Source organism: Mangifera indica, chromosome 13 (genome assembly GCF_011075055.1).
Source record: "Mangifera indica cultivar Alphonso chromosome 13, CATAS_Mindica_2.1, whole genome shotgun sequence".
NCBI lineage: Eukaryota > Viridiplantae > Streptophyta > Magnoliopsida > Sapindales > Anacardiaceae > Mangifera > Mangifera indica.
Window position 1 is genome coordinate 9,452,210 of NC_058149.1, and position 15,868 is coordinate 9,468,077.

At 31.2% G+C, this 15,868-nt stretch overlaps 2 protein-coding genes across 3 annotated transcripts; both read left to right on the forward strand.

The window, feature by feature from the left end:
• The first annotated feature begins 1,051 nt into the window (after nucleotides 1-1,051).
• LOC123193820 (peptidyl-prolyl cis-trans isomerase Pin1) lies at nucleotides 1,052-3,454 on the forward strand. The gene is made up of 2 exons (XM_044606875.1): nucleotides 1,052-1,524; nucleotides 3,058-3,454. Exons 1-2 carry the CDS (start codon nucleotides 1,290-1,292, stop codon nucleotides 3,180-3,182), a joined length of 360 nt encoding a protein of 119 aa, XP_044462810.1. The 5' UTR covers nucleotides 1,052-1,289; the 3' UTR covers nucleotides 3,183-3,454.
• Nucleotides 3,455-7,751: 4,297 nt separating this feature from the next.
• On the forward strand, nucleotides 7,752-14,901 carry LOC123194083 (DNA cross-link repair protein SNM1). Of its 2 annotated transcripts, XM_044607228.1 has the most exons (10): nucleotides 7,752-8,418; nucleotides 8,505-8,699; nucleotides 9,016-9,417; nucleotides 10,059-10,122; nucleotides 11,147-11,364; nucleotides 11,461-11,574; nucleotides 12,221-12,326; nucleotides 12,400-12,611; nucleotides 13,732-13,835; nucleotides 14,557-14,901. In XM_044607228.1, the coding sequence occupies exons 1-10, from the start codon at nucleotides 7,801-7,803 to the stop codon at nucleotides 14,699-14,701; spliced, it is 2,178 nt and encodes a 725-aa protein (XP_044463163.1). In that variant the 5' UTR covers nucleotides 7,752-7,800; the 3' UTR covers nucleotides 14,702-14,901. The 2 variants fall into 2 exon arrangements, with proteins under 2 accessions (XP_044463163.1, XP_044463164.1); XM_044607229.1 differs by lacking the exon at nucleotides 8,505-8,699.
• Nucleotides 14,902-15,868: the final 967 nt, after the last annotated feature.

A 15,868-nucleotide genomic window follows, 5' to 3' on the forward strand; every position in this document is an offset into this window, starting at 1 on the left:
TTGTATTGAAATTTATGAAAGTTGAGAGTCAATGCAATTTGTATGTAATAAAACTAGTATCTAATTTTAAATATCTAATTAGGTTTTTAAATAATATATTATTATGTTATTCGATGATTTTAAATTAAAAATTATATAATATTTAATTATATAATAATATATTATCTACATATTTAATTAAATACTCAAACTTGAATACACGTAAATCGGGCATTTGTATAGGAATATACTTTTTGAAAATCAACTCAACTTCAAGTAATCTATAATTCATGGGCTTAAAATTTGTAGTTTGTGTATAAAACGTGTAGTTATTGAACTTAAGCTTACCCCACTTTGTATAAAAACATTAAATGAATAAATATACATTATAAATAATCAAACTCACTAAACTAGATTGAATTGTTTAATAATCTTAGTTTGGTTTAGAACATTGAATTGTTTAAGGAAAACAATAAAATGATTTGCAGTTTCTGATTTAGTAAGTGGGTGTGAACTAATTATAACTGATATGAAGTAGATATGATCTTAATAATTATTAAAAATATCGAAATTAATCTTTGAAAAACTGATTTTTTTTATTTTATTTTGAAACATATTAAAAAAATTTACAAAAGATCTATTAAGAACCCTAAAATAGACCCAAATTATAAATTGAATCGAGTTAATCTAAAATTTTTTAGTTTGATTTAGTTTAAATTAAAATTCAGATTAGTTTGATATGATTTTAGATATTGTTAAGTCATTTTTATTGATTTGATTTGAAAAAAGAGTAATATTTTATGAATATATTTTTGATTATATAATTAAATATGTGAGTAATATATTATTATATAATTAAATTTTATTTTAATAATTATTTAATTATATAATAATATATCATTTATATATATAATCATATGTTAAAAATGTGGACAAACAGTTTTTGTTGATGAAAAATATTGAAATGAAACACGATGATAGGGGATTCATGTCATTTTAGAAATCTTTAAGGGAAATTTCGTAAATTTTTAAAATCTCGGGGTTGGGAGAAAGTCAGTACCTTTGACTGGCAGTAGGCCTAAAGTGCAGGGATGAAAAATTCCTTTTCCCTTCTTTGAAATTGAAATCTCAAGATTACGAAGCTCGACTCTTTCACTTATTCTACACACTCTCCTTCTCAAGGCAAAAGCCGAGCAGCGGTAGCGAAGATTGAGTCAGATCGGAAGAGGAAAAATTCTTCGATCTCATCGGCAGATCGAAAGCCGTCAACAACAGCAGCAAGAGATAAGAGTCATAAGAAAAAGCCTAAAATGTCGTCGACCAATCAGGTTAGGGCATCTCACATCTTGATCAAGCATCAAGGCTCACGAAGAAAGGCATCGTGGAAGGATCCAGAAGGTAGGGTCATCAACAACACCACCAAAGACAGTGCCATCTCTCAACTCAAAGCTATCCGCGAAGACATCGTCTCCGGCAAGACCAAGTTTGACGAAGTCGCCTCTCGTATCTCTGATTGCAGCTCCGCAAAACGCGGTGGCGATCTCGGTCCGTTCCCCTTTCCGTTTTATTATTATTGTTATAATTTTCATGTTCTCTGCAGCGAACTTTTGCGTTTATCTGCCTTTATTGATTTGCTGAAACTTCTGTATTATAACAACTTAGGACTAGCCCTAGAATTTTATTAGGGAGTACTCTATAGTTATGAGAAGTATTGAGCCTGGGTCATAGTTTGATTGAATATAATAAGATTAGGGTTTTGTATCTGAAATTCTTGCTAGATTTAAGTGGAAAGAACTCTGAACGTGTGGAAGCAGTCAAAAAAGTTCACGTAGCGGAAAGCAAATAATTGCTCCAAATTTGTAGCATTCACGCTCTAGTGTTCTTAACTTGTGGTTTGAGGGCTTTATTTACCGTAAGTTTGTAGATTGAGCTTATAATTTGGATAGGCATATGACAGATTATAATTTCAACGGGGATATAGCTGATTGCACTGTTGATATAATGTATATGTTTATCGATGCATGAGATGTATGGTAGCGTAATTTCTACCATTTGAGCATTTGTATTAATTGATTGAACTGAATTTTCTTATTTTTTGATCATTTGCAAAGAAAGCACAGTAGTCACTTTAACCTTTGTGCTGCGCTATAGCAATCAGACTATTTGAGCTTTAAGAAATAAATTCTGTAAATTTTTTTCTTGTTACTCTAGTTAATTGGCATGTTTAGAAGGAATTGGGAAGAATTGATCTGCTTTATAGTTTTTTCTTAAAATAAATGCCATATAAAAGTCTCTATAATGATGGATTATCTTGAGTGCCTACAATGCCTATCCTTTTGGTTCTTTCATGTTGTGATACTATTCTTTTAACTACTATAGTCACCAAATCTGAAATTTTTGTATTGACCTCTTATCAAATAGATCAAGCTTTTGGTTAGTGGTTACATATAATCGTTATCAAGTTAAAACTTTTATTTTAATAATTCATGTATCATTTATGTTTCTCAATCAATATATGTAAATCAACTCATATCTTGATGTGTCTCATTGAATCCATGACACACAACTCAAATCTTGATGAGTCTCTTCATATCTATGATACACATTGTTTGTGAAGGAATGTGTCGAATTTTCAATATTAATGCTAGGACTTTATCTAATAGCACAAACTTTTTGCTGAAGGGGATACCTAAGAGTAGTGACATCATTTAAATGTCTAACCCACCCAAGAGTTTTGTGTTTTGTATGTATCAAAAGGATGGATGCCTTCCAAAAAAATTCAAGTTATTTGTGAGGGTGTTGTTTGTTGGTGTCTCCGAGCAGTTGCTTGAGTGGCCTTGAAGGGGGTTCCATGCATAAAAAGGGGCATATGTTCAAATCCCTTTTGGCAGCATTTCAAGATTAAATTATTAACTTACTTTGTGTAGTAGTTATCGGGTCAGTCACTATTCTCAGGGTTTAACCTGCTTGGTTGTTTGTCTGCATTTGTTGTCAAAGAAGCTTCATTGTATATCACATCAGAAACATGTTCTCTTCAATATGTTAATCTAAATGATACTCTTTAAAATTGTGCTTCAGGTCCTTTTGGACGAGGCCAGATGCAGAAGCCTTTTGAGGAAGTTACATATGCTCTTAAGATTGGTGAGATAAGTGATATCGTGGAAACTGATAGCGGGGTTCACATTATCAAGAGAACTGGTTGATTATCTCAGTGCATTGGACAAAGTATCCAAGAATGATGTTTGATTTTGCTTGCTTCTTTCTGGGTCAATTGGACTGTCTTATGATAATGTTAACACTTGGGAAGTGTTACTTGAATCAATCAAATTGTTTTCTAAGTCATTTTAGTTTATAAACATTCCTAATTATGATTTGGCATACATTCAGTGTCTGTAATAATCACATCTTGTTTGGCCATTTTTTATTGAAAGCTGTTACGTGCTATGACAGTATTTTAGCGTGCTTTTATTCAGAACTGACTTGTTATGTTCTATTACTGAGAAAAGTCTTTTTTTTAAGTTATATGCTCTATCAATTTTGGTAATCTCTTTTTTTAAAATGTCGTGTTTTGCCCTTGGTGATATTTGTGGTTTCAGAAAAGAGATCTAATCGCAAAAGTGATCCCAATCCCCAACCCTATGTGTCTGACCTTTTCTTGCGTTGAGTACTTACCGATTTAGAGAATGAGTAGTATTATATGTGAAAATAATATATATAATTAGATAATTTTAAATTAAAAATAAAAAAATATTTAATTATATAACGAGCTATGATTATTTATACATAAAATTGTATATATTATTTATGAATATAGTTTTATTATTTGGATATATGATTCCAAACTATTAACCATTAGGTCAATTTGTTTATGCATGTAAGAAAATATTATGTAATTAGTATTCTCATAAATCCAATAATTTTAATAAAAATCTATTAATAATATTGATAAATTAATATATTTTTTACAGATTAAACAAATAAAATTATTAATCAATTTAAAAGTATTGATGCACAAATAAAATTATTAATCAATTTAAAAGTATTGATGCACGTTACAGTAACTGAGCTCGGACATTATCTATCCCTCTATAGACAAAATCGTGTTATTTTTAATATTAAAAGGTTTAGTCAGAAAATTTTGTATTTATACTTTATTACATTTATCAGATGTGATTTAGAATTAAAATATTAGTTTTACTAATATAATTAATTAATAGAATATTTCAACCTCAGGTATTTACTTTGAGAAAAGAGATAGACATGATTTAAAAAAAAAAAAAAATTAAAACATGCTCTATTTAGTGTTTTTTTTTTAAATTGTTAAGCAAAAATATATTAAAAAGAGGAAAACAACTTAAGCATGCCCTCTCAAAAGGTAAAACAATAAAAAAATATATAAGAATAAAACCGGTAAATAACATAACCTCTTAAGGTCACATTTTTTAAGTTCTTATCAAAGTCTCTTCAAAGATAAAACTTAAGAGAGTGGCGAAGGGATTATCAAGACCAATAAAGTAATTATCTATCTATTATTGGGAATATATAGAGTTATTTTAAATATCTAAAAGTTTATATTCTCTTTAATTGTTTTTTTCAGTGTAAATTTTATAAATACATTGGATATAACATAGCCTAATTCAAGTAATACATTTCCTTTTTCATGTAGAAAATCAACCATGCCACCAAAGGTAATACACAAACTCAAGTGACATGAAGTATTCTTATTGAGTTGTGCAAAATAAAAGAATCAAACTCCAACTGAAAGCAAAAAAATATTGTGAAGTGGTTAGAAGATGCTCATAGCTTTAAGGTATCATGAGCAATAATATCTAAAATACTTAAATGATCAACTGACCTCTTTTAAAAAAAAAGTATTGTTGAACCCAAATATAAATTTTTTTTATAACTAAGACTCTGTCTGTATTTATTAGACCAAATACAAAATATTCAAATATGGTAAAGTACTTAAAAAATAGAGTTTGCCCTCTATGACTAATTTGTATGACATTAATGACATGTCAGCTTGAGTAATGAATTGCTTAAAAAAAAAAAGACGAAATATTTTTAAGGCAACTCTATCCCAAAGCTACCTCATTTGAAATTTCAAATGAATGGTTGAAAAAGTTTAAACAATGACATGCAATTTGTTCATTTCAAATATTTGGGGAGAGTGGTTATGTTAATATGGAGAAAATCAAAGCTATTTTGTCATTAATAAGAGAGGAATTAGACTAATAGGCTTGGATAGATATTTACAATATGAATGAAAATGGCTTATTTTATCCCATACAAGCCAATAACCCTTTTGCAACAAGCCAATTGGAGGGATGAACGCAAAATAAGAAAAGATCTACAATTGTTACTTCTAACACCCCTTCTATAGCAATACCCTTTAGGGGGCGTTTAGTTTGGGTAATGTTTGATTACTAAAATAGAAAGATTACCTTGAAGATAAATTACTTAGAAGATTACTGGGTATAAATGATTACTATGTTTGATAAAATTTGATAGGTATAAATAATTATTGTGTTTGGTTAAAGGTAATAAAAGATTACTAGTAAATTATTTTATTTAAATGCGCTTGAATATAATTATTTTTAAATATTTTTTATATTATTTGTCATATTAATTAAAAATAAATTTATTTTTATCTCAAAAAATTAATAAATAATAATTTTTCTATAATAAACTCAAGATTACCTCAGTAATCTTTAAATACTTAAGGTGAAAGTGGTAATCAGATTATCACCTATATTACCTGTTACGTCAACATTGGTAATAGAAGATTACTGTAATATTTTATTACTGACAAACTAAACAAGGGAATAAAAGATAGATTACCAAGGTAATCTATCTTACCGTCAACCAAACGCACCCTTAGAAGGAAGCACTACAATACTTAAATCTATAGAATTATAAAATTACTACTAAAAAATTTTAACCGGGTTACATGCACATTGTCTCACGTAATGTGAAAGTTGTTGTCTTAATTGGTGCTATCATGACCTCAATGTAATAGGACAGTAATTAAATTTCAATTATGATTGTTGAAATTGAGAAGAATGGCTCTCTAATAATAGAAAATAATTAGTTAATGCCTTGTAGATTATGAAAATCATGGTAGATTTAGTCCATGTTTCCTGTTTGTGGCTTCTAGAAGGAATTATGTCTTATTTAAGGTTTCTTCTATAGGTGACGAGCTAGAGCAAGGCTTATCCGCTAGTCACTTATTGCCTTTGAAAGTCAAATTCGTAAGTTCATAAAAAATGAGTTTTGATCATATAACAACTTGTTATACAAATTTTGTTCACTTCCAAACTATTTGTTTCAAGACTAAGGCTTGAAGATGGTTTTCCTTGATTTTGAAGTAACGTCACAAATGTATGAATAAATTTGTTCATCTTATAATACAAAAGTAATATAACAAGCAACATTATCATCATCCTCGATATTATAAGAAATCTTATTGATTGTATTTTTTCTTTTGAAGTAATCATTACAAATGTATGAATAAACTATTCATACTCATATCAAATATATAAATAAGTATATATTTAATTTATGTTATTAAATGATTAAATAATTTTAAATTAAAGATAAAATAACACTAAATTATATGATTATGTGTGTACTTAATATTTTACCTAAATGACATATATTACACTAATTGAGTAATATAAACAATCGATTAAATCTAGTCTACACATAGTCGATGTTTCCCCTTTTTTATTAAAATTAAACAAATATTTTATGTACGGTAACAATTAATCAACTTTAAAATATATGCAATCATTTTTATGAATGAATTCCCGAATTTTGTCTAAGATTGATCTTACCACCTTGATGTAATGCTTTTTCTTACAAGATTTCGTATATTCATGGTAAGATATTGTAAAAGACAGTTAAAAGATTGATAGAGGTAGAGATTTAAGATAGGGCACTTTTTATAAGGTTAAGGTTACGTTTAGAATGTGGCTAGAATTTCGGGACGAATGTTAAAATTATATTTAATTAAGTTAATTACATTAAATTAGGGTTATTAGTTACATTTCTACTAATCACTTAAAAATGGGTATTTTAATTATAATAAAACTATGTGTATTTATTTTAAATATATAAATAGTATATATTTGTGTGTGTTATCATATGATTGAATGATTTTAAATTAAAAATAAAATAACACATAAATAAATGATGACATACATAAATATGTATCTGTTTGTGTATTCAAAATAGATATGTATAATATTAATATTTTAATTAACCGGTATTTGTTAGATGGGTTTACATCCACAACTACTGTACTGTATTTGTTAGACTAATAAACCCGAAACATAATGTCAGATCTATAACTACTATACTAAGTAAATTAATATTTTATAAACATCTATTATACTAGATAAATTAAAGTTTTATAAGGATGATAAAAACTTAAACTCTAATTTTTACTTTAAAAATTTTAATATTTTAACCGCTTTATTTACTCTTGAAGTCGAAAAAAGTTTAATTTTAGTACATGAGGGTTAGCCAACAAATTTAGAGCAGTAACGGTTGGGCCATTACGTCAGTTAACAGTCGTTCCAAATTATAAGACCCGACCCATCGTAAAGCAACGAAGCCCGAAAACACTCAAATTTCATCAAATTTCATCCTTGATGTTAGGCCCATTATTTGAACCTTCCGTCGTTTTGAAAGTTTGATTTTGGCCCCATTTTCCCTCCACTTTGCCAGCCTCTTTAAAAAGAAAAATAAAAGAAAAACCTTCATTTAAAAACCTATGGTGAAAAGAAAGTGATAACCAGAGAGCACCAGTTCGGAATTATGCCCGCAAAACGCAACGCCTCTCAGCCATTGCCCACTGCCTGTGCCGTTGCCTTCGACGACGATGACGATTTCCAAGTTCCACTCACACAAACACCTAAAATCACAACTTCCGCCTCCAAAAAACGAAGAATCCCCTTCAAACCCTCTAATAATCTCCACCGTCAGTCCAAGCCTTCTTCCAATCCTGGAAAGGAGAACGTGGACCCTAATATCGAGGGCTTTTACTTCAACGCAGACGAAAATTGTAGCTTGGAGTCAATACCCTCGAGCATCGACTGCAGCTACAAGATCACAAGCAGTCATCGCTCTCCGGATTGCGGGGACAAGAAGGGTATTTTGAAAAAAAACGAGGGATATTCACGGAATTCGATTGAGTCTAGGTTATTGAGGTCGAGGACAGAGAATTGCAATTTGAACGGGGAGTCTGAGGACGATTCGGAGCTTGATGTACTGCTCCAGTTGTGCGAGGAAGTTAACGATGATTACAACGAAGTTGAAGTGGATGGCCTAGTTCAGTGTCCACTGTGTGGAGTTGATATTTCGGATCTGAGTGAGGACCTGAGACAAGTTCACACCAATGACTGTCTTGACAAATGCGAGAACCAAGCTGAAGATGTAAGTTTCATAATCTCTTAATCGAGAATTTGTGATAGTGTATGTAAGTTGACATATGATTTCTAATTAGACAAAATTTCTTTTAGGTTGTTTGTCCTGATGTGGACAGAGTACCTCAATTGCCACCACAAGTTGGTGATGGTTTTTTTCAATTACCTCAACAAGTTGTTGATGTTTCTCCCGTTGTTAAATTGCTACACAGTCTGGGTTTGGGTAGATACGAAGAAGCCTTTGTACGGGAAGAGATTGACTGGGACACCTTACTTAGGCTGACAGAAGAGGTTTGTTTCGGCATAAAACTTACATTTTAGATGGCCAATTTATATCTTTTTTTTGAAATCAGTGCTTTGTATAATCAAAAGATATTGTGGTTATAGGCTATAATGTCAGAACGGCTGGCTTCTTGCTATGTCAACTTAATTAAAAAAAGAAATTGTCCCTGATATGAATGTGAAAGCGAACTGTTTCAGGAAGCTCTTAAATTTGTCTTCATTTCTTTTACAGTTCTGTCATGGAAACAACTTTGTTACTGTTTTCGGTTCAGGATAAAATAATTTTTATATTTGCATTCTTTTATCCCTTTTTTTCTTATTGCAGGATATAGTCAGTATAGGCGTTACTGCACTTGGTCCTAGGAAGAAAATCATGCATGCTCTTAGTGAAATTAGAAAAGGTTGCTCCCGTGCAGTTGAGAAAAATGTAAATTCACATGCTGCTAGTGAAGAATCAAGTAGTAATTGTGGATCAGAGAGGCACAATAAGGCATCCGCAACTAGTGTTAATGAAAATAGAGAGCCAGCTGCAAACAAGCTGATTACGGATTTCTTTCCCGTCTCCACTGTTGATGGGAAGAAACTCTCCTCTTCTGGTAGATCAGATGGAACGAACAAAAGTTATTCAGGTTCTGGTCATAAACTTGTTGGAAAAAATCATGCCAAAAATGGAAAACTCAAAGATATTCCCACATGGTGTTGTGTTCCAGGGACACCATTTCGAGTGGTAAAGATAACCTTTCATCTTTTGACTAATGTTATTTGCTGCCCACTCAATTACAGTTGTGTACTTTTGGCTGAATTTGAACTGAACTAGTTCAACTTAACTCGATTCGAACCGAATTTGAACTGGAGATTCAATTCGACAATTTGACCCAAGTTTGGCTCGAATCCCTCTTTGGTGACACTGTTCCTCACGCTGGTTACACTATCATATTCATCTTGTCGATGACCCTTAGACAATCTCTTGTCAAGTTGAATGAGCTTGAGCTGACCATTATGGATTTGAGCCGAGCTCCAACAAGCCCATGTTTGGGCTCGGCTTGCTTTGGCTCAAGTCTAGTCTTAGCTATACTCATTTGGCCCTCGACTTAAATAAAGCAGCTCTACAGATCAAAATAATGCCTCCAAATGTGAACTGTGACAGAGAGAACTTTTCTGACATATCATAGACTGATTTGAAGTATTATAATAATATAAACAAACATCACAGGAATAAAATTCTTACATCTTTGTTGTCTGTATGTGTCTGTGTAGTAGTGAAAGATTAAGCACCATATGCTGTGATTGATAAGAACTCTCCTCAACTTCTTTATTATCAGTGGAGCTGGTCTTGTTGCTAAGTTGTATCTGATGTACCTTTGACAGGATGCTTTCAAGTATCTTAGAAGAGATTGTTCACATTGGTTTCTTACTCACTTTCATATGGACCGTAAGTTCACTATTCTCTTCTTCTCCAATCTTATAGTTTAGATTGAAAAGTTAAGGTAGGATTTATTTACTCTCAGTTACTAATTCAATATATCAATGATTCATGAAGTCCTATCATTTAAATTTGTATAGCATACCCATGTAACTTGTAGCTGCTTTCCCACCTACTCTTCTAGTTCAATCCATTCATTCATGAAGCCCTTCTAAATACTTTTCAAGCTTTAGAGTTACATTTTCTGCATTTTGTTTCCTGTTTTCATCATTATATTTCCATGGTATTATGGATCAAGGGAAGCATTAATGATAATAGGTTAAGAAAATTGCAATAAAACTTCTCTTCATTCATCTTGGGCACTGTTTTTAATCACATACTGATCCATTATTACCATATCAAGTCATCTTTCTGAGTGCAACTTGTGTGGATGATTTACGAATTTTGCTAAGTTCCACCTGTTTCTTTGCAAAGAATCAGACGTAAGCATAATTCTACAGCCTACACCATATTTCAGGATGAGTTGCATTATGCAGGAGGTAGAGAGTTATTAAAAAATGATCATGTTGCTAGCATACTTTTTTCGCAAGTTCCAACTTGGATTGATTGATAGCGCAAAATATTGTGTTTCTCTTACATATCACCCAAAAGATGGTCAATATCACACATTTGTATAGAATCCTGGCTTTTTTCCCTTTCCTAGAAGCAAAAGTTTTTCTACAACTGAATCAAAGGTACCGAGATTGATCCAAGCAATCCTGGCTTCTTTGTATAAACCTAGCCCACATATAAGAAACCACTTGATAGAGTAGAAAGATATGGTTTTGAGGTCTCCCAGTTTTTCTTACACATTTCACTAAGAAGACAAGAGACACATTCTTACATACGTTTACTTTAGCCCTTCCAAAGTCTTGACAGTGTTTCTTTTTGTGGCAACCTTAGACAGCAGCAATGTTGAGAGTTTTATTGACCATTCTATTGATGAGCCCTTTTGTAAACTCAATTAAAACCTGTATTGCATTTATCTTTTCAGATTATCAAGGTTTAACGAAATCCTTCTGTCATGGGAAGATTTATTGCTCTTTGATCACTGCAAGGCTTGTGAATATGAAGATTGGAATACCGTGGGATAGAATACAAGTTTTATCCCTAAACCAAAGGATCACAATTGATGGTATATATGTGACATGCTTAGATGCAAACCACTGTCCAGGTTCCATCATAATCCTCTTTGAACCACCTAATGGTAAGGTGTGGTCCACATTGACTTTTAAGATACTCATTGTTATTTTGATTATCACCTTCTCATCATTATTAAGAAGTATCCTAATGTAACTATAACTTCAGGCTGTTCTCCACACTGGCGATTTTCGTTTTAGTGAGCAAATGGCGAGCACATTGGTTTTGCAATCATGTCCTATCCATACTCTCATCCTTGATACCACTTACTGTAATCCCCAGGTAAGTCTGCAATTATTTCATGTTAAGCTGAAATTTTTAAGTTAGATTTGCTTTGAGTTAAAAAAAACAAGAATGGTAGTGAGTTTACATAGTTGAACTTAAGCCTAGTACTCCATCTATAACCAATCCCTTATTAAAATCTAATATATATGCTGAATACACCAATATATAAAGTTAAAGTCAATGATGCAGATTTTATATGCTCGGGATCTACTTGAGCTCTGCTGAGGTTAGTCTCAGGAGATTTGATCGGCTTTGGGCCTAAGTTTTCTTCATGAGGAATAAAACAAATTGGCTAGTGTGCAAATAGCTTCAATCCATAAAAAGAACATAATTTGCAACGAGAAAATTTTCTTGTGGGATGTATGTTTTTGAAATGTTTAGTTATTTCTTGTTGTTATATGTAATGATGTGTTTACATTACTATTACCTAACTCTGCTTCAATATATAATATCTAAGATCCATTGGAATTTAATTAGTTTAGTTTGTTTTATTGCTTTAGAATAAATAACTTTGCATTCAAATTTTATTACATCATATATAATCTGAAAAGTGAGAGTGATTACATACATCAACACTTTCATGGTATTTGTATATGAAATGTCAGTATAATTGAATTCTCTCTCATTTGATGATTTTTTGCAGTATGACTTTCCAAAGCAGGAAGCTGTAATACAGTTTGTTATTGAGGCCATCCAAGCAGAAGCTTTCAACCCTGGAACTCTTTTTCTAATTGGAAGCTACACAATTGGTACAGGCCACAGTCTCTGTCACTCTTTGATTCATTCTTTCATGTTATATTATAACTTCTGTAATTATCATAGGCAAGGAAAGGCTTTTTTTGGAGGTTGCTCGTGTCCTCCACAGAAAGGTTTATGTGAATGCTGCAAAGCACCGTCTCTTAAAATGTTTGGAGTTTTCTGAGGAAGATATGCGATGGTTTACTATGAATGAACAGGAAAGCCACATTCATGTTGTGCCTATGTGGACCCTTGCAAGCATCAAACGACTTAAACATGTATCCGATCAATATAAGGTGAGAAGCATAATTTTCAACAATAAATGTGAAACTCAATCTGTGTTTGTGAAGAGTTCAGTTATTTATTTAGGTACAAAATAAAAGGAACGATGAAGAGGATAAATTAGAAGCATTGAATATATAAGTGCTTCCAGATTCTGGCTTGGTGAGTGCCTATATGTGCTAGGGCCAAGAACAGCTAGGTTGGTTCGGGCTAGAGCAGTAATGCATATTATGTTATGATCTTCTTCTTCTTCTCTCTCTCTCTCTCTCTTCTTTTTTTTTTTTCTTTTTGGGTTTGAGAAGAAACATAAATGTTATTAATTGAAATAATTACAAAAGAATGAACAAGATGTCCACAAAAGTTGAAGATACATATGAAAGATCACAAAACTATATACAGTAAAAAAGCCAATAAAAAAAGTTATAAAAACTTAACATGTTTTCACCAATGCCACTAGTATGTTGGTAAAACCAAAACTCTTTCCCAATCTAAGTGAATGAAGAAGAAAGATATCCACTAGTACACTCTTCTTGTTATTAAAGGCACTGTTCCAGCTTTATCTGTTGTGGAGAATTAGACCAGCAGTGATTGTCTGGAAATCTTTAGAAAAAAAAAAAAAAATCTTATAGTTTAAGTTAAAGTGCATATAATAAAATGAAACAAAAATGAGTGAATGAAATCCGTATTGATATTGAAGGATTATAAGCATTTTAATTCTCTCATATACTGACTTTGTGATATATCTGGGAAAGACTGGCCTATAATCTCCCTTTAGTGAAGTATATCAATGCCAATGGCATCCCAGATTCAGGAAGTTGATGTGATTGTGTTGCAGTTGACTGGAGTATTGTTACTAAATCTGGAGTTTGCACAAGAGTTCTGTCAAGCTTGACTTTATGTATATGTATTTTTAATTTCTATTTCTCTTCCCATTTTATATTCATGTATGGAAAGTGAACTATCATTTGAAAAAAAAATTCTAGTCCTAAGATTCTCTTGGATGATTCTTATATGCATGGTTATTGTTAATATTTGATTTTAACAATAGATAGTCAATAGAATTATGTTCAATTTATCTAAAATCATTAAATATTTTGAATGGTTATTCAAGTTTATTTGTTTGCTTCTTGTCAGAATCGATTTAGTCTTATAGTTGCTTTCTCTCCTACTGGCTGGACATTTAGTAAAGGGAAGAAGAAGTCTATAGGGAGAAGATGGCAGCAGGGCACAATTATAAGGTTTGCCTTCCACTTTTAAGAAAAATTTAAATTCCTATAGATCTGCAGTCTTTGCCTTGCCCCTTGTGATGTGCAACCAGCTATGGTGTACATGGAGCTTATCATGATTTGCTCCAAAGTAAAGCTGTTTACTGAACTGGCATCCTTAATAAAATCCTACTTGGACTGATTAGATTACAATATTAGTCACCAATTATCAAATAAGCCACATCAAATTTTTTAAGTCACGCCAAATTTAAAATTATGCAAAGAGGTTTTATCATTTGTAGAAGGGGATGGTTTTGTATTTTGAGATTTGAACACTTCAAAAGCACAACAGTTATGCTAAGTGAGCAGCTTTGAAGTTTACCTGAATCACAATTGATATATTGAGGAAAAGGTCTTGTCATTATGCTACTTAATAATGGAAAGTGATATTTTGGTAGTTGCCTAGCCTATTATGGCAAAATATTGTTAGCCCTTTAGGCATGTTAACAACTAAGCAAGTAACAGCCTAATGTACTGTCCCCTATTCTGCTTGTGAAGATTTTGAAGTCCTGTTGATTAGTCTTGATTCCGATTATAAAAATATCTTCTTCTTTCTTGATGAAGTCCTTTGCCAAACACTAGTTGGGTAAAACAAAATTTTACTGTGGTACAAATATTTTCTTCTTTGCTAGTACTTTGCAAGTTTTATCTGTCACAGTGGATGCAAATGTTCGATCTTATGTTTTTATTGCAGATATGAAGTGCCATATAGTGAGCATTGCAGCTTTACAGAGCTGAGAGAATTTGTGAAGCTTGTATCTCCGGAAAGCATAATACCAAGTGTGAATAATGATGGACCAGCTTCTGCAAATAGCATGGTTTCCCTTCTGTTGTCTTGAAGGTTTCACTGGTAGCAGCAAATACAATCCCTTATTGTATTTTCATGTGAATCTGCAGTTGAAGTGCTATAAAGGAGATCGGTGAACCTCCAGGGCATGCCTTTAATGCCTTTATTACCAATTGCATGATAAGAACATGAAGTGCATGTATATTTTGTGGAACATAATATTATAATAATTGATGTTTAAGGATTTTTCAAGTGAAGATGGTACACGGGTAGGGTAATACTACGAGTATATTTTTTTGAATATACAATTGAGTATATAACTGATATATATGATCAGATGATTTTAAAGAGTAATATTATATGTATCTATTTTAGGTATATAATTATGTATATATTTATATATGTTATTACATAATTAGATGTTATTTTATTTTTAATTAAAAATTACTCAATTGTGTGATTATACATATAAATATGTACATATTTATGTATTTAAAGTGGATATATATATATTTTTATTGGATTAAAAATAAAAAATGAAGTATTATTGAATTATATAATAATACATTATTTATATATTTAGTTATATATTATTTGAAAAATGAATAGATCAGACGAAGTATCGGTGAGTGGTATAATCTGATGCTGATTAGTAGCAAAACAAGGGACCGCTCTCCTTTGACGGCTTTCCACGTAAAATAAAACTGCACAGGTTACGTGGTTTAATTACACTTGAGATAATTAATATTGTATGTTGGTGGTATGTTCATTTTCATCATAGTGGTTTACTTTATCTTGAGGTTGGATCTGAATTAAGTTGATTTGGATTTGAAAAATAATTCGGTTTGAATTTATTTATTTTTAATTAAGAGTTTTGATTCATTTTAAAACTAAATAGAACTCGAGTTATAAAGAGTTTAATTCAGCTGAGTTTATAAATTGGATAAATAACTCTATTCGATTTAAATTTAATTTGTGGTTCAATTTAAATTATATTAAATAATTATTAAACGGTGTTATTTTGTCAATGAATCACAAATTTGAATCATATATTTTAGTTATAAATTTGGGTTGTAAATTCAAGCTAAACTCAAATTGAACTATTTTTATTTTTACTAAACTCTAACCACTTTTAATGTTGACTCAATAAATTTGGACCAAATTTTATACTAGTTATTTTTTATTTAAGTTAAACTCGAACTAAAGGGTATTTAAGTTT